Source organism: Desmodus rotundus, chromosome 13, assembly GCF_022682495.2.
Source record: "Desmodus rotundus isolate HL8 chromosome 13, HLdesRot8A.1, whole genome shotgun sequence".
In the NCBI taxonomy this organism is placed as follows: domain Eukaryota; kingdom Metazoa; phylum Chordata; class Mammalia; order Chiroptera; family Phyllostomidae; genus Desmodus; species Desmodus rotundus.
The window spans coordinates 83,663,944-83,688,730 of record NC_071399.1 but is presented as its reverse complement, the minus strand read 5'-3'; the positions used below and the strand labels follow the sequence as shown (position 1 = coordinate 83,688,730).

General features: G+C 39.3%; 1 protein-coding gene across 2 annotated transcripts in view; it reads right to left on the bottom strand.

The window, feature by feature from the left end:
* The window catches only part of GPC5 (glypican 5), a 1,144,217-nt gene that overhangs the window by 1,104,526 nt on the left and 14,904 nt on the right, over positions 1-24,787 (bottom strand). For both annotated transcript variants that reach the window (XM_024567049.3, XM_045201452.2), the window contains one exon: positions 8,428-8,589. In XM_024567049.3, coding sequence (XP_024422817.1) covers positions 8,428-8,589 — 162 coding nt within the window. The remainder of the gene's footprint in view (positions 1-8,427; positions 8,590-24,787) is intronic.

The following is a 24,787-nucleotide window of genomic DNA, read 5'->3' as shown; positions in this document are numbered from 1 at the left end:
CTAATTACTAAAATTATTTGGCACACCAAAATATATATATTTTTTCCCAGTCTGACAGAAAGAAACAGGTGTGATTTGTACTTATTCACACGAGACAGCTATTGTTGTGTTGTCTGGTGTCTTTTTTTTTTTTTTTAATTTGAAAACCTTAAGGAAAAGAGGTCAGTGCCCCTGACTAAATAGTCAGGTATTGCATGTTTTAAAAATTCTTGCAGCACACTAATTGAAAATCACTGCTTTAAGTGCATATATGGGTTTATGGCACATATTTATAAGGGAAAATAAAGAACACACAAAATAAAGAACAGTTTGTGAAAAAACATTCTGACTCCCTAATAACCGGGAACCACACATTTTGCAAATAAGATACCATTTCACACCAGTTCAGCAAATGTTTCAGAATTCTGACAGCACTGATTGTTGGGAAGCATGTGGAACAATGACAAAGCATCCCAACTTACCAGCTGTTTGTGGGAGTTCAAACCGGTTCAGCTCCCTAGAAGAGCAATCCAGCAGTCCCCAGGAAAGTCAACAATATTCAGAGCCTGTAAGCTACTCTTTCTCTTCTATGTATAAGTCCTAGAGAAACGTGGTCACAGAGACATGAACAAGAATGTTCACTGCAGCATTTTAAGTGCAAAAATAAGTTGGAAATTTATCCAAAGGAGAATGAACAAATGTCACGTGTCTATAAAAAATTTATAAATCAATATACATGGATGAATGAGAGCTAGAGGAATAGACAAATCTCAAAAACATAGCTAGTTTTAAACTCCCACATGTCCTGTCCTTTACTCAAAGCATAGGAGGGGGAAAGGTACAGGGATGAAGAAGCATAATTGGTAGGTACAAAATAGACAGGAGGATGTTAAGAACTATACAGGACATGGAGAAGGCCAAAAACTTGTATGTGTGACCCATGGACATGAACTAAAGGGGAGGATTGCTGGAGGGAAGGTGGGTACCAGGTGGAGGAGGGCAAAGGGGGAAGACCTGGGACAACTGTAATAGTAGAATCAATAAAATATACTTTTAAAAAAGAATCATCCCGTTTGATTCTTTATGCAAAAAATAAAGATTAAACTACTAAAGATAACAAAATTGTAAGGAATCTGGTTCAATGTCAACTCTTCTAGTCAATAAATGTACAGTGCTCATATTGAAAAGATTGAGCTGAAAATGTGTTCAATACAAAATCAAAAAAACGTTTGGCCTACTATAATGGGTTACTGTGTTTTCTAGGTGACGCTGCCATAACCATATGTGGGACTACCATAAACTACCATCAGTCAGAGTTAGAACCACTAAAAGTTTACTTCTTAGAGTTTACAAAAGGGATTTTGCAAAGTCTACACATAATATTTTCCACTTATAGATAACGCCTCATGCAAGGCAAGCTTTATTTCCAGCTGAAAAGTAATTTATGCCCCTGCGACTTTAGAATACAAGGAAATTACCCATTTTCATAATTAATAGCAGCCTGCTGACACAGATTCAAAAGAAACAATTTTTGACATTTCAGAGATAAAGAACAGTTGGATAGAGGCCAGCTGCATTGTTAGCGCCTGTGTGAGGTAACGCACTACACCCTGCCTAACACCGAGGGGGGAAAGAGTTGTAGCCTACATTCAGACCACCACTGACGGAAACTCTATAACGTGCCCCTTTCATAAAATCAACAGACAGATGTCGGCATACTAGAGGTCTGAAGGAGTCAAAAATAGATTTAAGTTTTGGACACTCAAATCCAAGCACCTGCCAGTGCTGGCATATAGTAGGTGTTTCACAGATACAGGAACTGCAGCAATAGAGAAATAAAGAAAAGAGAAAGGTTGAAGGGAGGGAGGGAGGAAATCTGTCATTTTATTTCAGAATCATCTTCTGCTAAGTATCATTCATTCCTTCATGTGCTCATGCAGTTCATTTAATTACATTTACTGAGTATCTGCTCCAGGTGCTAGAGAGAGAGAAAAACCAAACACGTCTCCTCGCCACAGCCGGCATAAGGCTCCCAGTTCAGTGTTAGAAATAGCATTGTTCCTTTATCCTTCCACATAATGCTCTTCCAAGGAATAACTGTAAATATTATCCACCTCTGTGAACAAAATAAGAATGTATCCCATGCTTAATGTAACATTTACATGAGCCTCTGTACTCTCCTATGCATTAATATAGTCAAATATTCATTACATCCTTGTGTCTTTGACTACGCGTACGCACGCACACACATTTCAACCTAGTTATACAGTAGCTGTCCACTAGCTATAAACACTTTACAGTAGTTAGCAGCCATTAATACAAAGGAGGACAATTCTTTAACTATATTTTCATTCTTCATTCACCTGTTTTTAAAAGATATTTAATTTGAACATATTCCTATTTTCATTAAAATAGGAATGCATTTTTTATTAAATTCCTAAATCTAACATTTCAACCCCAGAGGACAAGCTTGTCAATCTTTCAAATACTTACAATCAAACAATGAAAATTTAATTAGCCAAGAGAATGAAATCATAAATAAAAGGGTAAATCCTTCCTGTGCTAAATATCATTTCTCACTCAGTCTTTTGTAATAATGTAGAAAATTTGACTTCCAGGAAGATTTAGTACCTACCATACACTTTAGAAACATGTGAGCTACTTAAAGATGAGAGAAATAGGGAAAGATATATCTGAAAAGATATAATTTTCTTAGCCTTATCTTCCTGATGTTAAACACACACACACACACACACATGCACACACACATCCAGTAGTGTTCTCCCAAATGTCCCTTTATTTTATTTTTGAAAGTAGATGCTGAAAATTTTGGATAGTGTTAAATTTTAACAACTAAGCTATTGTCTTACTTGCATGGAGATTTAAAAACAGACAAATCTGAAAGCTGGCTAATAGTTGCTTTTTTACACTAGGTTACACATTCTCTGTCAACGCCCACTGTTTCTTCATGAGTCACACCATACTGCAACGTAATAATAAATAAAATATTTATGAAGAATATTTTCAAAATATTTTCGAAGCAGGCAAACCCCCTCATAGTAAAACAGATGAAGGGAAACAAATTCTCTCAGCCTGTTCTGCTTACGTCATAAACATTAAGCCCCTGAAAATGAAGAACAGTTGTTGCCTACGCTGTGACAAAGCCAGTGCTCCTGTCTGCAAAAACACTTATATCAGCATGTGCCTTTTATCTTATAAAACATCACATGCTGCATGAATGACTAGCCTTAGGATATGCAAAAGCCCCAGGTCATAATTATGGGCCCTTCCAAAACAGATTTCTGCTGTTGTTCTGTTTAAAAAAATGTGACTTAAAAATAATAATAAATTCCTTAAAAGAAAAAGATGGTGTGGAGAATAGGACCAACAAAATGGCATTGGTCCCATCAAGATAACATAAAATACATATTAAAAAAAAATGGAGTCACTTGTGTCAACCAAAATGGCTGCCAGTCAGCCCTGACACTTTGGTTTAAGAGGAAAACTACCTAAGTCACACTAGACACATCTGGCAAGGAGACACATCCAAGATACCTGCACATGTGATCAGAACAGACATGTCTGCAGAGTGAGACCACCCATGGATAGGCTTCTGGGGAAATTCCCCACTTTCCATCAGGGGGGCCAAGACACTTATCAAGAGACCCAGAAGGGTGGAGTCCACCACTGTCAAGGTATCACTGAGGCAGGCTCCAGACCACTGCTGAGACTGCCAAGCTCCACACACCAGAGAGGTGCTCCATGCCACGCTGACCTCCCTTGGCATCAGCTGATGAAGTCTCTGCCCTGCTGGACTGAGGACTTCGCCTGCCCTGCTGCCCACCTGGCTCCAGAGATCCTTCCTTGAAAGATGCTGATGACTCCCTTGCCCGCCGTGCTGTGTCCCAGACCTGCAGACAGACTCTTGGACGCAGGGTCATTATCCCCCATTGGTTGTTGTGTGTGTTGTGTTTTATACCTCTCCCAGTATCAGAGCGTGAGTAGGATATGAATGTATGTTGATGTTCTACTTTGAGTGAACCTGCATTCAATAATAGCTGATTGAATAGCAGAGTTACTGTGTGTGACTCTTGTCTATTCCCTGGTGCTGGGCTGCTCAGCAGGCAGCTAGCTGAGCAGCTGCCCGGCTGACTTACAGGAAAGACTATATCATGAACATGCTCTCGTGACAGATGTACAGTTGTCCCAGCAAGCTGACTCCAACCCCAGGGCTGAATCCCAGAGCTGAATGTGGACTGTACTGTCGGATAACCTCGTGTCGTCCAGCTCCAGGTGCCAGTACTGCTTCCTCTCTCCTGAAAAGCCCCTTCGTCTCACAACAATATGGGGCCCACTAAGTCCATACACCCACGTGATGATCCCCATCTGTACAATCTAAAGAACTGCTTCAAAAATAGGTTTTCATGGTGTCCATATAATCCATGAGCAAAGAGACCACACAGTATCCTAGCCCTAAGTCTTTAGAACCCAGAAAGTGACTTAAACAGCTACAACAACAACAACAACAAAAACAGTTTAATATTGCCGAAGTAAAAGGCATAAGGAAATATTTCAAAGTCAAAGAATCAGAATATAGCAAATCTACTTACATCATTTGGGATGTGAATTGATTTCCCCATTACATTTCTCTCAATCAGACTTGTTTCCCAATAAAATGTGTTTGGTTTCTTTCTTCTTAGAAAAATAAAGGCTTTTAATTGTTTTCAGATATTTTGACTGCACAGATACCAGATGGAGGGCATTTTTCTTATTGATAAAATGGCCCCTGCTCAGTCATCATACAGTAAATGTGATTTCTAAAATTGCTTTTAGCATATATATTTAAAGTTGTTTTTCTGGAAATAGGCCTAAAGGTACTTATTCTATTCATTAAATTAAAAACAGATATTCTTCTTGTAAAAGAATTTCTTCCCGTAAAGTTAGGCTATAGGGAAATGTCTTCTAAATTTGTCTGGCCTTCTAATGATTCTTAAATAAAACTTGGCACTCCACAAAAGGAGAAAATGATTATAACAAATCATATTTAAGAAAGTCCCTACCATTTTCATATTATGATTAATATTTAAATAAATATCAAACTCAACCTCTTGAACACAGCATATAGAATTTATTAAACAGGAAAAAATGAAAGTTATAAAATTACCTGATACTCCGGTAGACAAGCACAATCCCATATATTTCTAGTACTTAGGTATTATCACCAAACTTACAGCAATATCACAAAAATTTTTCAACAGCCTAACCCCATCCTAAAAATCTAAAAAAACAATTCAGTGTTTGTGTGTTTGTGTTTTCACAGTCTTTTGATCTGAATTTGCTCTATCTTAGTTGATCCAAGAATATGTGAAAAGTTTGTTACAGTATCTTTTAGGACAGAAGACATGTCCAACTACCATTCGGTGAATGCCTATTGTTAGGAAAGTGCTGGCGCTTTCTTTCCCTTGTACAGCTAACACTGTTACCCCCTAAAAATCAGGTTTGCTTTGTCGCAATCCTCTTCAGTCACACATTCTTACTTGGAGGGATTTAGTTTTCATATTAAAAGAGAAGAAATCTAATGAAGCTTCCCTGTTCTACAATCTTTAAAGACTCTCTCAAATCCAAGTTGATGATTATTAATTCTTTGAAATTTTATTTTTCAATTAAAGTTGACATTCCATACTATATTGGTTTCAGGTGTACAACATAGTGATTGGACAGTTAATCTCCTGATGAGCCTAGTACCCACCGTACACTATGCACAGTTATCACATTACTGACTCTATTCCCCATGCTCTACTCTATGTCTCAAGACTATTTTTACACCTGGCAGTTTGTACTTCTTGTTTCCTTTTTCACACATTGCCCACCCCCACCCCTTACCATCTGATGGTCATCAGTTTGTTCTCTGTGTCTATGAGTTTATTTCCACTTTGTTCATTTATTTTTTTAGATTCCGCATCTAAGTAACAGCATATGGCATTTGACTTTCTCTGACTTATTTCACTTAGCATAATGCTCTCTAGGTCACTCTATGTTGTCACAAATAGGAAGATTTCACTCCATTTATGGCTAATATTCATCTTCTTTATCCCATCATTGATGGATGGGCACTTCGGTTGCTTCCATATCTCGACTACTGTAAAATAATGGTGTCGTGAACACAGGGGTTTATATATCTTTCGGAATTAGTGTTTAGGATTTATTTGGATAACTACCCAGAAGTCGAATTGCTGAATCACATGGTAGTTCCATTTTTAATTTTTTGAGGAACCTCTATATTATTTTCCATAGTGGGTGCACCAATTCACAAACCTACCAACAGTGTGTGAGAGTTCCCTTTTCTCCACATCCTCACCAATGTCTGCTAATCAATTAATGTGATATGCCACATAAACAAAACGAAGGCTAAAAATCAAATAATCTCTCACTGGATTCAGAAAAGGCATTTGACAAAATCCAACATCCTTTTATGATAAAAACTAGCAACATGGGTAGAGGGGGAACATACCTCAACATAATAAAGGCCACACATGACAAACCCACTGCCAGCATCACATTCAATGGTGAAAAGCTAAAAGCTTTTTCTTAAGATCAGGAAGATCAGGAACAAGACAAGGAGGTCCACTGTCACCACTTTTATTCAACAAAGATTTAGAAGTCCTAGCCACAACAATCAGAAAAGAAAAAGATAAAACTAATCCAAATTGGAAAGGAAGTAGTAAAACTCATTATTTGCAGATGACACAATACTATATACAGAGAACCATATTCCACCAAAAATGTATTAGAATTGATAAATGAATTCAGAAAAATAGCAGCATACGAAATACACAGATATTAGTTGCATTTTTACTTGAAAGAGAAATTAAGAAAACAATCCCATTTACAATTGCATCAGGAAGATTAAAATACCAAGGAATAATTTTAACCAATGAGATAAAAGACCTGTACTTGGAAAACTACAAGACATTGAAGAAAGAAATTAAAAGCACAAATAAAGGGAAGGATACTCCATTCTCAGGGACAGGAAGAATTAACGTCATTAAAATGCCCATACTACTCAAACCAAACTACAGATTCGGTGCAGCCCCTATCGAATTACCACCGGCATTTTTCACAGAACTAAATCAATTTGAGGTTTTAAGTAATCTTCCACATGAGCCCAACTCACCCTTTCAAGCATATGACCCATAATTCCCACCTACAACTCCTTTCTCTGGTCTATTTATCTCTAAAATGTATTTTCCATGCATTTTACATGCTATCATTTTCGTGAGGAAAAAAAGTCTTTACATAGCTGTCTGTGGGTAGTTAAAAGTCTTCTAGTTCAGCCAGTTCAAATCACAAATCTTCACTTAAAAGGCATATCAATATGTTTTCTTCCAACTACTGCATATGATTAAATCCCATCACAGAAATTGGGTTGTTTCCTAACACCCCTAACAGAACCACTAAATTAATAACACCTTAAAGTCTGACATTTCACAGTTTCTACAAAGAAAATCAATTCATCATGAGTGATATTTTAATTCAAATTTTATCCTGATTTATTGTGTTCATCTTATTTAATAAGCATAGTTTTAATAAGTAATCAGCTTTTTGATTTAGTTCAGTATATAAACAAAGCATAGATTAGATATTAATATACTTAGTAAAAAGGAATACTAACAGAAGTTATATTCTGTTAGTATTGAACAGAAGCAATAAATTTAATTGAAAAGCAGTGTGATATAAATATTTTCATTTTAATCCTACAGAATAGCTAACACATTATAAGAGGAAATCAAATTAAGCTATTTTATTATAGTAATAAGGAATTTTATAGAGTAGCTGACTGAAACGAGAAAAAGATAATCGATTTTACAATGTGCCTTGTAATTTCATAATCCATTAATTTTATATCTGAACATATTGTTTGAATTAAGGTTGGGTTCTGATCTTAGCTGATCCTTAAACGTGTAATTAATAGTTCCTATATTAGCATTTATCAGACTTGTCTGCACACTGATATATCACACTGGTGTCCTTATGAAGTCCACATGATGTTGCAGGGAGAAAAATTGGACAAATATTTCTTCAAATCATATTTTTAAAAACAAATATATAATTATACACTTAAAACAATGAGATTTTATGTTCTAAAATATTTTAATGAAATCTAATAATTAGGTCCATTCACTTTGAAGTAAAACCTATATTGGGGGACCTGAAAGAACCCTTGAAGAGCATATATTTCCAAGGACTATTTCATTAATAAAACAGTTTCATTTACATATATATCTCCCTGGATGACTTTAGAAACAATCTCTGAAGGTTCAAAAAGGCTAAAATCTTATTTTACACCAAAATAATGTAGAAGAAAACCCAGCTAAGTTCACCAACATAACAACAGGCAAATTGCATAACAAGCCCTTAGTTTCAGAAGTCGAGATACCTTTCACTTACCTTGAAGAGCAGCTGCATTTCGAGAGATTAGCAACTTTAAGGTAGAGCTGGAGGCTTGAAGCGCCTGCTGCATGTCTTGGCGAGCTGCAGCCTGATACCTCTCCTCCATCTTCCGGGTGCAACACGTAGGCTTTCGGGATGTGCATACCTGAAGGTCAGGTCCTGGAATACAGACGACACCTTTCAGAATGGTTACCTGCTCATGTAACAAACATCACACGCTGCATGTCAGGATTAGTGATCAGCACCGCATATAAAGGGTTTGTGTTCTCTGTGAGGAACCGATTTACTAGATAAATTTTAACCTTTATCTATTGTCCATTAACCCCACCATGAAACAAAATATTCTCAACCATTAACTCTTTGCTCTAATATTTTATTAACTTTTTGATCAGATATTAAGTATGTCCACTCAATTAACTAATTACTAAATAACAAATAGATTATATAATAGAAAACTAAATATTATGTAAGTACATAGCTAAATCAAGAAAATGTTATTTTTGCTTATTTTATTAATTCAGAAAAAATTTTGCAGTAAATATGGTATAGAGAAGTATATGGGCTAAAATAATTGTTTTTCCTGAGGAAATAAAATCAAATTTTGTACATCAAATAAAGGTAAAAAAAAAATCTTCAGTGGATTTCTCATTTTTGCCACGATATTGGTGCTTCTTGGGGAGTAAGTGACTACCAGCAAACACGGTATGATGCAGGATCAAGAACCCCACATGGGCCCAAACCCAGCACCCAAAATTCCACACTTCACCAACCTGGCTAGAGATGACTCCGATGACTTTGGGTAGTGGGCACATAATGCAATATACAGATGAGATGACGTAGAATTGTACACTCGAACCTATATAATTTTATTAACCAATGTAGCCCAATAAACTTAAATTAAAAAGAACACTTTTCAGTTTTATAACCATATTCAGAAAATTGTGAAGCTTCATATTTGATGTGGCTCAGTGGGTAGGGCATCGTCTCATAAACCAAAAGGTTGGTGGTTCCATTCTGGTCAGGCCACATGCTTGGGTTGCCAGCTAGGTCCCCAGTGGGGGGAATGCAGGAGGCGACCAGTCAATGTTTCTCTGTACACATCAATGTTTCTCTCCCTCTTTCTCCCTCCCTTCCCCTCTAAAAATAAATAATTTTTAAAATGCATATTACATGAAAAGTGAAGTTTATTTTGCATATGTAATCATTGTAGTTGAAAAATGTTGCTAGTATGATTGGCGCAGCTCATCCTGGATAGGGTCCCAGGACAAGCACCTTTACACACAGGGGGTGTCCTAGAGAACGGAGGAAAAGGCGCAGGGCATGCAGTGGCACGTAAAAAGGATAATCCTGATGGGGCGTCTTGGCGAGGGTCCTAGGGCACTCCAAGGCTACCCAGGTTTTATGTAAAGCTCAGAACAATTGTATTTGCATGGCCTAATATAATAGTTATTCCCTTATTTTAGGGTAGGATGAGCAGTTGTGGCCCTTGATCTCTAGGGAGTTTCACAGTTCCCACAGTAGCCCCTTCCTTGACTGATCTCAGATCAGCAAATATAAAATATGTATGGGTACATGCAGAACACATACAGACACATATACATAACAACCACCTTCCAAACTCCTCCTCCTTCTTCACACAGAGTCAGCCTCAGAACTCACATTTCCAAAGTTATTTCTGGGCAAGATCAAGGCATTTGAAATCACTCTGAGTTCCCTGCAAACATGGAACATCAAAATTTTTTTTTAACAATTTTGACTTTAAGTTAGATAAATAACAACCAACAGCTTTCGAGCATTTTGCAAAGGCTGAGATTCATAAAATATTTATGTGTGTCACAGTAGGTAACATTTTGGCAATTGTTTTTCATTTATCTTGCCTAAGGTTATACAGAAGCAAATTCCACTTCAAACAGTAAAGTTGATTGAAAGGAAAACAAAGTTATCTCCTCAACTTCATCCCTAAATGGAAAGATTGAGGAACTAGAGCTCAGAGAAGAATAACTATAGAAATTGGGGGAAAGAACCAATGAATAAATATTAAAGTATATAAACATATTTAGGATGGGGAAAGAGTGTTAGGGAGTAAATATCATGATAACAGTAATAATAATAATAATAGCAACAGATCACTGCAACTAACTCTCCAGAATTCAAATACCCAACATCCTGTTAGACCACATCCCTAATCCTGACTTAGGAAAGCGCAAGTTGTGACCACTCCTTCTGGCTCTGCTGCTCAGCCCCATGGGAAGTGACATGGGCCACTACACCCTTCCCGTGACACTCCAGCCTCCTTTCAGTTCCTCATATTCACCAAGTTCCCTCTTGCCACAGACATTCCCCATGCTCTTCCATCCGTCCGGGACATGCTTGTCCTACACATGTTCACCCACACGTGTGGCAAACACCCATCTTCCTCTCATTCACTCTCACCTACTTTTCTTTATATTTAAACTCAGTCTTCCCAGGGGAACTTTTCTTAACCCCGCCCCCGACAGCATATATGCCCTTGGACTGCTCATAACCCTCCACTGCACCGCTCAGGGCTGCCATGTCATGTTCCTTTGTGTGATGGCTAACTAGGTAGGTCCCTCATCTGCACTGTAAAGCCCCGAGTGGGGGAATCTGTACTCGTTACCATTCCCCAGTTATCCTCCATAGTGCCTGATACATGACAAACACTCCATTTTCATTGACTAGAGCAATAGCTGAGGATGCACTATTACGTGTGTGCATCATGTCATTTAATCCTCACAGGAACTCTGACTTAGGGGCCATTACTACCACATTTTACACATGAGGAAATGGGACATAGAGAAGCTCTGGAAACTGCCCAGAGTCACACACCTACGTACTACAAAATGGGGGGTGCTGGTGTTTGGGGAGATGCCCAAACTATCCTCTTCACTGCTGAGAGGAAAGCAATACTCTTAAGTCTGTACAATGGTTCATCCACAGACATATCTGGCCAGTTTCAATCCTTGTTTTGAAAGAAGTCATCTGTGTGGTAAATTGCAGGAGAATAATAAATTTTAGGTTAGGAACCATCCAAGAAGTTTTATTCAAAAATAAAATAGGCTAAAACACAAAGTTAGAGTGGCCAAGGCCTGTTTGCACAAACTTAACTGGTGGAAGTACACTTAGAAAGATACGAATTACACTTTTCATGCTACAAATTACCCCGGCTGCTACCCTAAACACAGTATGGGAGAGGCACCATCACGTCCCAGCAACTCTGAACAAGCGTGGAGAGCACTTCAGACGACTTAGAGCAAATACATTCTTCAAGTTGATGAGAATCTGCACTGATTAACCCAGACTCTCATTCAGAATCATGGAAACTGTTAATGACATCATAAAGCTAACCTCCAAAACAAATCAGGCCTATAATTCAGAGATTAGTTATGTTTAATAGGCACAGCATTTTCAATAGTATAACTGTGAGATGTGCTTAAGAAACTTAGAGTTTGGGTTGCAGTGAGTTTGGGTTGCAGTGGAGGGGAAAGAGTCCACAAGGAACCAGGTCCCTGCTTCCTGAATCTGTCCAAAGACAAACGAGGTGAACTAAACATCCTCAGGAAAAGGACCGTATCTTACATTTTGTTCACAGTATAGCCACAAAGGACCTCAAAAGATGCCTGTTGACAAAAAGCCCTGGCTACACTTCTCCTGTTGTAAAAGGAACAAGCATCATAAAAAAAGCACAGCCAGATGGAATCCAAACAGATACTACACGGTAACAAGACATTTTAAAAATATTTCAAAGCCTGACTTCAAAGAACATGGCACAACTGAGGATGCTCTGAAACAGCAAGACTGCACCACCCAGGCTCGGAGGCAACAGTCATGTTGCTCAACAGCAGGCGTGTTTCTGAAAAGTGACATCACACTCCACAAGAATTCAAGCACTGAAAATAAATGAAATTAAAAATAAAACAGCAGGTTTCTGGCTGAAGGAGAACTCAGCCGGAATTGCGGGAGCTTTTCTCAATTTCTCACCTAGAAACAGCAGTTTGGGTTAATTAATATGCCTTCCTTTCCGTTATCTGGCATAAGAAACTGGTATGGCCATCTACCCGTTTGTGCTTTTAAATATGTCAACACAGGAAACACTGGGAGGCATTTTGCAAAGTAGCATAGTTTCCACTTATATCCAAATCTCCACATGACCCACATAGAATTAGAAAATAAATCCAGAAAAGACAACAAAACTAGATGCCACAATACCCCCAACAGTGTATAAACAGGGGAGGGAAAGGCAGAGGGGCCAGAGGGGTGAACAGCAACAGCCACAGATGTTGACGGTATTGGACTCTGGGCAGGAGGGAGAAGAATGACGCAGTGGGGTAAGTTCTGAAGGACCTGAGGACAGCAGAACCCCGAAATGGCCAACAGCAACGCTCGGGAAAGCACAGAGGGCTCATTTGCCCTCTTGATTATTAAACGTGTGCAAAGGACCACTGATGGAAAGGAATGAATGAGCAGGAGCAATCCAGACCCCTGGGAACTTTCAAAACAGACCCAGCAGGCTCCTGTCCAGGGGAGAACTGCACACAGAAAAGAAACTTCTGGAAGTGGAATCAAAATTCAACAGATGATGCATCTAAGAGACGCAGATAGGAAAGGTCCAGAATAATGTGGGAGGGGAAATAAATTCAGGACATTTAAGAAAACAGCCATACTTTGAAATACTACAGAAAAACAACAGAAGAGGAAGCTCTATGAAGCTGGAGAAGCTAATCTGAAGCCTGCCTCAATCTAAAGTTTCAGGGAAAAAAAAAAAGCCAAACTCATATAAAATCAACAAGAGGTCTAATCTCACACCAATATATTACAATAAAAAGAGAATGAGGAATGAAAATATCCCTACAAAGAAAACATGCCAGAAAGATATGCCCACCTAAAAAAGATCCAAGATATAACTGTACTATTTTAAAACAAGCTAAAAGATAACGACCCAAAACGTGAAAGAACAACATACATCAAATTTGATAATCTCAGATATGGAATTCAAAAAATAATTAAAGATGAAAGGAAAACATTCTGAGATGAAGATTAAATGAGAACACAGGAGTTGATCACATAAACGCGATGCATTCAAAAAATAAAAGATGGAAAACAAGAAATTGTGAAAAAATGGAAAAAGAATGAAAGGATTTGAAAGACAGTGAGGACAAATAGAGTTAATGATGTAAGCCCCTGAAGAGGAAAACAGGACAAATACTAAAGATTGTATCTCATGTAAGCTGAACCAGTTGTGAGAATAATAGGAAATTTACAACAAATAATTATGCAATATTCAATTTTATTTTCTAAGTCTAGATGGTATCCTTGGAAAGCAGGACTTTTAAGTGTGGAAGAAAGGAGACACAGACATAAAGAAATGGTTAAGTGAAGTTCTGTGATTTGAAATATCAATATCAAATCATGAAGAAATTTTCCCTCAAAAAATATGCATTTCCTAGCTTCACTGAAAAGGCCTAGAAACAATGACTAACCAAGTAGTCTAGAGCACTCCTCATGCCCAGGTTAGGATCTGGAACTACCATTTCTCTCAAGAAGAAATTAGCACTGCTGGCAGAAATGACTCCTTCTAGGTCTGGGGAAGGAAATATATGTAAGATGGCACCTCAGCTAAAACTTCCTATACCCCAGATAGCAAAGACACTACCCAACAAACTCCAAGAATCATATCAAAGGACTCAGGAGCTATACTAGTCTGCCGGGGCTGCCATAACAAAATACCTGAGACCAGAGGCTTAAACAACAGCCACTGATTTCTCACACTTCTGGAGGCTGGAAGTCTGAGGTCAGGGGCTGGCAAGTTCGGTTTCTCCTGGGGCTATTTTCCCTGACTTGCATGTGGCTGCCTTTTCTCCATGTCCTCACCTGTCATGGTCTCTGTGCAGTGCAGTCCTGGTGTCTTTCTTCCTATGAAGTCACTTGTCCTATGACAAGTTATGTCAACTTGTCCTATGATGGGTTAAAGCCCATCATTATGAACACATTTCACCTTAATTACCTCCATAAAGGTCCTATCTCCCAACACAGTCATATTGGGAGTTAGGGCTTCAATTTAGGGATTTTGTAGGGGACACAAGTTAGCCCTTATCAGAAGCCAACTTCAAGAGGTTTCTACTGGACAAACATGGGATAATCTGGCCTTTGAAAATGGTAATTGCAATAAATTGTAGTCAAACATGACCTTCAAAAATGGTAATCACAATAAATTGTAGTCAATCAAATATGCTTAAATCCAAGGGTTTAAAAGAAAGATTTCTAAAATAGGACTGCTTGTTGATAATATACATTCTCTCCTTTTGTCTCAAACATTTATCTTTCTCCTAGTCAACTTATAAAATTTTTACATCTGTAACACACACCAGCTTTACTGATGGTTAACATAGGAAAGGACCCTTGGTACCAAGACATCGATATCAAGATACAGTTTAGGTTTACCAGATGAATGTTAAATGTCATAATAGGGAAGAAACTTCATTTGATATGTTTCTTCAAAGTTCACTCTAATTGCTCTTTTGAATATCAGTAATTCTGTATTGCAAATGAGAGTTAGGCCTGGGATAAAAGATAAGAAGTGGTTAGATTAGACATATATTGAAGGTAGAAACCTTGGAATAAATATCTTGGCTGTAATTTGGAAAGTGAGAAAGAGAGCAGAATCAGAAATAACCCTTAGAGCCCTAACCAGTGTGGCTTAGTTGGCTGGGCAACATCGAAGCAGGGGGCCGCTGATCTGATCCCCAGTCAGGGCATGTGCCTTGGTTGTGGTTTCAGTCCCTGGTTGGGGCATGTGCGAGAGGCAACTGATTCATGTTTCTCTCTCACATCTCCCTCTCTTTCTCCCTCCATTCTCCTCTCTCTAAATAATAACAATAAATAAATAAATATTTATTTTAAACAACCTTAGGTTTTTGCCTGAGAAACTGGATGCCTAAGTGGTATTAGGAGAACACACAAGGAAGAGCAGGTTTAAGGAAAAAATACAATTCAGACTTGGAAATGAGGTGTCTATTAGAAGTCCAACGAAAGATGTAGAAGTAATATTTGAATATGCAAGACATATTCAAATATTCTTTCTATGGAAGATATCCAGATTGAAGATATTAATTTGGGAGTTTTAAGTACAAAACAATAGTAAATATCTAAGGACAGAGTTTATGAAGTTTAGAGGGTTTCTTGGCCTCAGCACTGTTGACACTTGGAGCAAAAATAATTCTCTTTTCTGGGGGAGCTGTCCTGTACAGGAATGCTTAGCAGCATTCCTAAACTCTATCCACCAGATGCCAGGAGCACCCTCCCCAGATGTGACAACCAAGATGTACCCAGACCTTGCCAGTGCGCCCTTTGGGAATAGTCACCTGTGAGTGAGACCTACTGGCCAGGACAAAAGCAGAGCAATATGAATCAGAGCAGAGGAGGATCCCCTCAAAAGAGGCCAAGAAGAAGCAGTCAGTGAGACAGAAGGATTAAAACAGGCTGGGGTGGGTAGAGGAGATAAGAGGAAAAGAGTGGGGTGTCCTGGAAGAGTTTTAAGAAGGGAGAGATTAGCTGTATGGGGCAAAGTAGCCACATTCAAGAAGCCGGTGTTTTCCAAAGATCAGTCATCATCCGCTGCCACGGGATTGCTTTCGTGGCCCTAACTAGATAGTGACTACATGAGCAATTACACCGCATGTGGGGTCCTGTTAGTTATAAGAAATAATCATGAGGTCAGCTCAACTCATTGAAAGCAGTTGTGCTAAAACCTACTTAACCCAGTCTTAATGTCATTACTTCCTAACTTCTGCCAAACCTGAACAGAAGGGACACCTAATGGTCCCTCATCTTGCCCTGTATCCTGGTGCTTTCCTGAACGTTTGCTTTTGTGTCCTTAATTGATAACTTAATTTTTGTTTCTCTCCCAAGACTGCGAGTTGCAACAGAATAGGACCACCACTGCCTTGCTCCCCAGTGCATTGCACGTACTGGCACAGTGTCTGGAACAGATCTTCAGTAAAGTAGTAACCTCCTTCCCTTCCTCCATACTTGAACATAAATACTTTGTAAGAATCCTAAGAAGGCACTTTCATGGCTTAAAATTAATGGGATAATTTTAAATGTAGATTCAGAATGAGCATATTGCTGAAGACATTAAAAACTGCTCAGTACAACTAGAAAGGACTCATGGACAAAAACGGGGGGTGGAAAAGGGAGGGAGGTGGGGATGGCTGGGGTTGGGGAGATATGTGGGGGGGAGGAAGAAAACTGTACTTGAACAACAATGAAATTCAAAAGTAATGAAATATATATATGAAACAAAAAATGGTTCAATAAACCATCTGAAATAGTATTTGTGATTATCAATCATATTTACACTTCTACAAATATTCCTTATATCACTGTCATTTACTGATCCATCTTTTTTTTTTCTTTATGGAATACAGGCATTGTCCTTTAAAAGTAAATGCTGATTACTCATTAAAATAAACAAATTTTTTCAGAAGGAGCATTTCAGGAATTATGAGTTTTTATGGTTATGTAGTCAAAAAATAACATTTGGCAACCTAAAACTTTAGACAAATAGGGTCAACATAATATTCGCTCACATATATAAGAGGCAGCACTGGTCCTTCAACAACGTGCTAGCGTTGGTTTTCTAGCAATGGGCGACTAATGTTCACACAAAATTACATACTTAAATCCTTACTTTTTAACCACTAACAAATATGTCTAATATGAAAGTATATATTCTGTGTCAGTGAAGAGGGGAAAGCTATGCTATGCTAAGTAGAAGGCTTTCTCAAACTTGAAGTCGTGAACTTGGAATCAACATTTTGCAGCTCATTAGTCAGCTGAGGAAGCAAAAGGCCTAAACATAAATTAATGCATATTTATTTGCAGAAACAACAGCAGGATAGCCTGCTACCTCAGAAATGGAAAAAAAAAAAAAAAAAAAAAAAAAAAGAATGGCAACTCATCCTTCAATGGAAAAGAAGCCCCCTATTGTCTATGGCTTTTTAACCGACTCACCTAAAAACACCGTCACAACAGCCAACCATCCACACTACTTCTCTACGTGAAGCCCGGCCCTTGTATCAGAGCCCCTCCCAGCCAGACTGAAGCTCAGATTCAGAACCACATGGCACAAGAAATTAAGCATCACCTCTTGACCTGTTTGCATCCACCGATGAGCTCAAGACCTTGCCCAGGGGTGGGGTGAAGGGTGGGAAAGGGGAGGAAACTCTCTACCATAAATGGAGCTCACACTGAAATGATGTATTAAGCCACAATTCCTGAGAGCAGCTCCCCCAGCACCTCCAGGAGAGAGGTCCCTGCCAGCCACGTGTGTGCTGCCTGGCCCCACATCTCATTAGAGGATGTTGTGTGGGGCTCTTCGTTCACATGACACATGCTTCTCACTGCACAGTTAGTATAGCCCTATGCAGTAGGCCCTATCTAATTGTTTGTGAGTCACTCAAACCAGACCCAAGCAGCCTGTGCCGTCTGGGAATTTAGAATTGGAACATAGGAAAATGTGGAGTGTATTTGCCCTTGGAACTGCTTCATGTGTAATTTAGGCGTGAAGTGTCCATGTTATTTCACCATTGAGACAAAAAGCAGAGCATACAGGGAAAACGGTCAGGGCTGACTGTAGTTCCTGCTTTTGTCCTTTCCTGAGCCCCTGTTATTTCCTGTTCTCTGGGGTTTCACTACATACACATGAAGGCTTATGATAAATCATGTTTGTACTAGACCAAGTTAGCTTGGGTTTCTTGCAACCAAAGTATCTAAGCTAATACCCTCGTGAAGGCCCGGCAGGAAAGGGTGACTCGATCAATAGTTATGTAGAAGGCTCTCTGGAACTCTATAACACTTGGTTGCAGAAAAACCCAGCCAAACGAGCCACACTTAGAACTTGTGTGTGGGCAGGTAGCGTGGTTTGGGGTGGAGAATGCTGACTGACAGTCAGCCCTGCCCCAAACCAATCACCAGGGCTTTTGTGTGTCTAGAAATAGTGTATTAAAAATATACTCTATTACTTGGCACTTGACCAGCTCTGCTACAGGAAACACCCACTAAAAGAAACTGTGTCACCAGATGCTTATGAATGGAAAAAAAAAAAAAAATCTAACTGAAACTGGCAAAAACCATCAGGGATTTAGTTGGTTCAGAAACTAAAAAGTATGAAGTAAGGGTAATTTGGGGAAACTTCTGACATTGTTGCTTAAACAGTTTCACAGAAGACCTGCTTCTTTGCTCTCTCTCTGCTCTGTGTTTGGCAGATCTAGCTTCACCCTCCGTTTCCCCGCGGGGAGCACCCACACACACTCCAGCCTCCAGCAGAAAAATGGCTACTGTGCTGACGTCCACATTACTCCAGAGGAGAGAAAATACACTTCAGGTAGTCCCTGTAGAAGAGAAAGCTTTCCCCCCGTTCCCCACAGAAGGTTCAGCAAACTTTTCTTCACATTTCATTGACTTGAGCTGGCTTATGTGCCCTTATCTGAACTATCACTGTGGCCAAAATACGAACAACGTATTTGGATTGGTTCAAGACAAGAGTTCAGGGCTGGGTCAGTCCCACTCAAACTGCATGTCTAAGAAGGGGTAGTTTGTCTTCAAACAAACAAATAAAACTCCGGTAATATTGTGAATGACAGCAACCCAAAAATGACAATGGCCACTACAGGGCATTTCACACGGGAGAGCCAACTCCTACAGCAAGCACTGCACCAGTGGAAGCCTGAACCGAGCAGCCCGAACACTCCCTGGGGCTTGTGGGGCCATATCTAGGGGATGGGAAAAACCACCAGGCACAGAGTTTCCACACTGTTAGGTAGATGCTTGGTGGTAGCAGTACAGGGGCTTAAGTGTCCTTTCACATCATCTAGTCCCGCCAACAGGTAAGACCTGGGGATTTGGGATATGCAGCTCATTCTGTGCCGCTGTCCCTCTTGGACTGAGAACTTTAAATTAGTAGGATGGTAGAAGAATGTGAAAACCTCTGGTATTAGGAAGGTAAAATAATCACTTATTTGTCTGTCAGCAATAGCAGTAGCAATCTGCTCGTGAAAATTACCAAAGATATTAAATTTCAAATATGCATTTAAGCCGAATTAATGCTTAATACCACTCCCTTTATCTCAAAGTGTCACCATTTTCAGTCTATTTCCCCCCTCTTTTGGTGGATTTATGTTTAAGAAAATCTTTCGGGAAGAATAAATGGGTAATATACTCTTTCCCTTATATACCCTAAATTTTTTGTTGTTGCCTTACTACTTGATTGACTATTTGTATAGTTACAAAATTATTCTTAAGCTGAAAAGTGTATTTTTTTTTACTTTTTAAAAATTTTAATTACATTTGGTATACAATCTTATATTGGTTATTTTAGTATCAGGTGTAAAATATAGTGATCTGATACTTTTGTTCCTTATAATGTGGTCACTCCACTAATTCTGGTACTCATCTGTCACCATATAAACTTATCAGAAGATTATTGGCTATATTTCCCTGCCTCTTTTTACCTATCCGTCTACCCTCTCCCTTCTGGTAGCCATCCCTAAAATTTTTTACTCACATATTGTTTCCCTGTCAACATTCTGTGGATGCTCCTCTATGGTCATCTAACATCTTCCTAGTCTGAGGTCAGCCGGATCGATTTTTGGCCTTTATCAACGTGGCAGAAATGATTGACTGCCTACCCAACAGCCATTCCCCAAGAACCCACTTTTTAAAAAATCTCTATTATGTCCACTGTGCTCAGGTAGCTACATCCATCATGGGAGGTGGATCCCACCCCTGGCCCACGGATGCTTCACTTGTTAAGTTAAAGCCTGGGGAAGAAACTCAACTCTGGCCAACAAATCTTGAGGAAATAAAGACATCAAGATTCCTGGTAAACTCTCTTTAGTCTTGAAAATGGAAATAAAACAGACACAGTCCCTTTTCTGTCATGGGTGGATGTAGCCATCAACACATAATCATCAGTACCACAACAGCCTTGCTGGGAAAAATCCAGACTGTTCTAGACAAGTCTGTAATGAGCCGTCATGTCATTCCACTGAAATCAGCAAACACTGAAACTGCTCTATGCTGAGAATCTTTGTCATGGGAAATAAGAAATGTACTGTTTAAATCACTTTCAGTTATGTTTTCTGTTACTTGCAACTAAAAGCATTCCACCAAAAAAACAGGTGACTGGATTCTGCCTAAAACTGAGATACTAATAAGGAATACATTTAACCATGCATTTCAAAAATGTATCAAGATAACTCAATATTTATTCTCCTTAATTACATTTTCCCAAAATTTTCAACAGGGTCTACTTCTTTTCTCCAACCTTTACTGGACTGCCAGCCTCCATATTAGGTCTAGTACCTCCTAGACCCTTGGGATATCAGTCATGATCATGAGCATCCTGCAGGAATAACTAAATTCCAGGTCTGTGTCTTTAGAAAACCCTGGATTCTGCCAGTCTTCACCCACTCTACCATCTAATCTTGCTACCAGCTTCACCAAAAGAAGTCACTCTCGTCCCAAGAAAGTCTGATAATTACATAACTGACTGGCATTTTCCTGTGGGCCCTGCTCCATAAATTCATAAATTAGAGGTTTGTTTATCATAAGTGTCCTAGATAGACTTGGCACATCCCATTAAAATCACACGTAGTCATGATCAGCAGAATCTATTAGCATCTCCACAAGTTTTGACCTGATTATTTCTCCTTTTCTAATACCATATCTTAATTTTAATCTAATGCCTTATTATCGGGCACCATGGTATTTCTCACTACTAAGAAAGAGTCTCCTGTTTACTCTGTCTCTTCCTGACCGGGGAGACCACAATCTAAATAGCCCACACAGGTCTTCTCTATTGGTTAAAGACACCTCCCTATGCCCTAACTTGTTTACATCAACGCACATAATCTAGTATAGAAAGAACATGGAAATCTTCTTGTTCACTACTTGTTCTTTTGCTCTAATAACTACTCTGAATCATGTAACTAATTGTATTACTCTTTTTAGTGGCTAATGGGAAACTCTGAGCCAAAACTTTCAGCCCACTATTAATTTCAGACGATATGACCTCTGGACAGTGATTTCAACTCATATTGGAAGAGCAAGGATACAAATACACACATACAATAGAGAGATATAGCTAACTGGAACAATTAAGACACAGATGGCTTAACTTCTTCTGGCTCAAACTCCTAGCTCCTCTAGAAATTTTATAACTCACTCCCAAATAGTTACAAGGGGCCTACAGCACAAGCATATATTAACTATGCAGTGAGAAGTGTATGTTATATGAATAGACACCCAGGACATGCAATATAATTAAGGTTATTTAAACATCCATGAATTTAAGGTCGTTATGTTCCTCTTTTACTGACGGGCTTATTTCAGCTGGATGTACAACTTAAAAAATATATATGAGAAGCACTTGAGTAGATTCATGTTGCAAGATAACTAGAAGAAATCAAAATCATACTGATTCAATCTCTTGAATACTTTTCAAATTTACTTCTTTCTACCTGTACTATCACCACGCTAATTTTACACCGTATCAATAAGAAGGGACTTTTAAACATGCAAACCTGATCTATGTTGTTCGTACTAACAGATTTCCTATGGCTTTCTGTTGCTCTTGGTATGAAATCCAAAATCTTTAACAGCTGAAACAGCTTTATGGGACTAATTGCTGCCTCGCTCTTCTGCACTGTTCCATCGCTCTCTTGACCTAGAGACACATTCATGAAGTGCGTGCTACGCACAACACACGCACACAAGAAAGACCAGTGATTCTCCAGCTTTTCTCTTTGTCTCTGCAGAACTAAGCTTCTGAAAGGATGGTCTCAACTTATTTGTTTCCACTTCACTCTCTTATCAGCCCTACAATCTCAGTTCTGACCCCACCACTTCTTGCTAAATGCATGCATCTAAGAAACTGGTGAACTCTTAAGTTATCAAATCCAAGAGACACTTACCCCTTTCTAATCACTCTCAACAATTTTGTGGTAGCACTGTTTATACCCCAGTCCTCAAAATTCTTCCCTTTCCCTGACCTTTAGAACACCACTGGATTCTTCTTTCTGCTGACCCTTAATTATTTGTGTTGCCCCTGTTCTGCCTCTTACTTCTATCCCGTGTGATCTTCTACTCCCAGGAGTTCACTTCCATACCTGATGATCCCCAAATCTTTTTCTACACCACTCTCAAGTGATATTTAGACCCCTATTTTCAACTATCTATTAAACATTCCACTGTGGTATGCCACAGTAGACTCCATATTAGCACACCCCATATCACACCCTCCTCCCTACAGAGCATCTTATACTCAACTGGTTTAAAAAAAAAAAAAAAAAGCTGGGAATCATACTAGACTCTTCCTTTCCCTGTAGACGTTCTAATAAAAGTCTCTCTATCTGCTCCATCCATAAGAAGGGCTTCTCTAACTGGTATTAAGTGGGGGGAAGATGTTCCAGGGAAATGACAGAAATGAGTTAAATAAAAAAATTAAATTAAATTTAAAAATCTCTTGCCCTATGCTAATGAATTAGTTTTCTTAATAATCAAATAAATAGATTTTCTCAAGTGTGGTACTTCTCAGAGGCCTAATATATTACTATGTACTGTGACCCTTCAAGAAACATGTTCAGCATGCATTATCCCCAAGATGGTAAGATTCTTTTTGCTAAGACAGCCAGTTAAACTGCCAATAGAAATAATATGCAGAATACAATTTGACTGTTCTAGTTATTCTTTTTGAGGTCACCCTAACCAGAGTTCTTAAAAATGGCATCACAAGAACAGATAAATGTGTGAGCTTCTCTGCTGTGGGTGAGAGTAGGCAGCCCTATAGTATAAATGGGCTCCCAGCCACCTCCCTCCTCAAGGGACTATTCAGGAGATGCTGAGTCTTCCTTCCATCTGTGCTAAACTGCAGAGTAATTTCCTGTTCTTTATTTTAATTAATAAATCAAATGAATTCATCAAATATTGATTAAACACCTGTTCTGTGCAAGACACTCTGATAGTTAAAGGTGCCAAGGCGGATAGAATGCCATTTTGTCCCTCCAAGGCTCAGTCTGGAGGGAAACACATTTGCAAAAAAATTTAATTAATGTGACAAAGTGTTATGAAAGACGTATGTACTGAGTTCTGTGAGAGCTCAGAGGAAGAAATAATTTCCTCTTTTTGGAGAGACAAGAGACTGGGTCTTGGGAGATTTTCAGCAATACCTTTAATACTTTTTTAAGTAGGTGGCTTCTAAGTCTCCTTACCAAAACAGTTATGGTAGAAAATATTCCCCATTTATAAATGAGAAATTGAATTTCTCAGGGTTAAATTCATCTAAGTTCATACATGTGATACTTGCAAAACAAATGTGAACTCAGATTGGCCAAACAAGACTGAGGAAGAGAAGAAGGAATGATATCCCCAAGAGTGGCAACAATAGGCAAGATGTATGAAAAGCTACATTTCACTAAGGTAAGCAAACGCATGGAGGTGTGGATTAAATGGAAAGCCATGTCTGCATATGGTGCGATCTGGGGAAAGTCGCTGGGTGTTGTGAAGGTGAAATGGGGTGCACTGCATGTTCCCCCACAACTCACGTTTGGGGGAATCAGGAAAGCACACAATACAGCTTAAGATACTTTGCACCTCTACAGCAACTTGGCAGCTAGTTTGATAGCTGTGTTCTAGCTGTGCTGCCACTTCGGGGCAAGGTGGGCATGACGTTAAGGGTGCATCCTGACTCGTGGTGTAGCCAGGGGAGGCGGCCCCCCTGGGTCATGGAGCCATTACTCTGACTCTGGAGGGTGGCCAAATGAGTGTAAACTATACAAGAAAAGTGGCAAATGTTACTCATTGTGGGAGGAGTCGGAGATGAGGTCATACAGGAGGCTCCAGGTCAGGATATAAATGAAGGAGCGGGCAGCCATGAGGGCTTTTGGCCACGCAGACTGGAAGGGAGTTGAAGAGCCATGTGAGAGGCAGAAGTGATCAAGAAACTGTGTAGTTGGTGGTCAGGATCCGGCCGTGCAGCCTGGTGTATAAGGAAGGAGACACATTGCCGCTCTGATCGCGCCCGCTCTAGCTGACACGGAAGACTCTCCCTTGCAAGACACTGACCTGCTGCCGTGCAAACCTGGACTTTATCTGGACTCTTGAGACTTATGACTTTCCTGAACTTCACCATGACCCAGGGCACTGCGGCACATGTATTCCTGGACTATTACAGAGACTGATGACAACGTACCCCAGGTCCTGAAGGAGAGAGCTGCTGCGTGAGAATGGTGACTTTGGCACCCTCCAGAGGGACTGAACAACTGTTTGTGCAGTGGGCCTA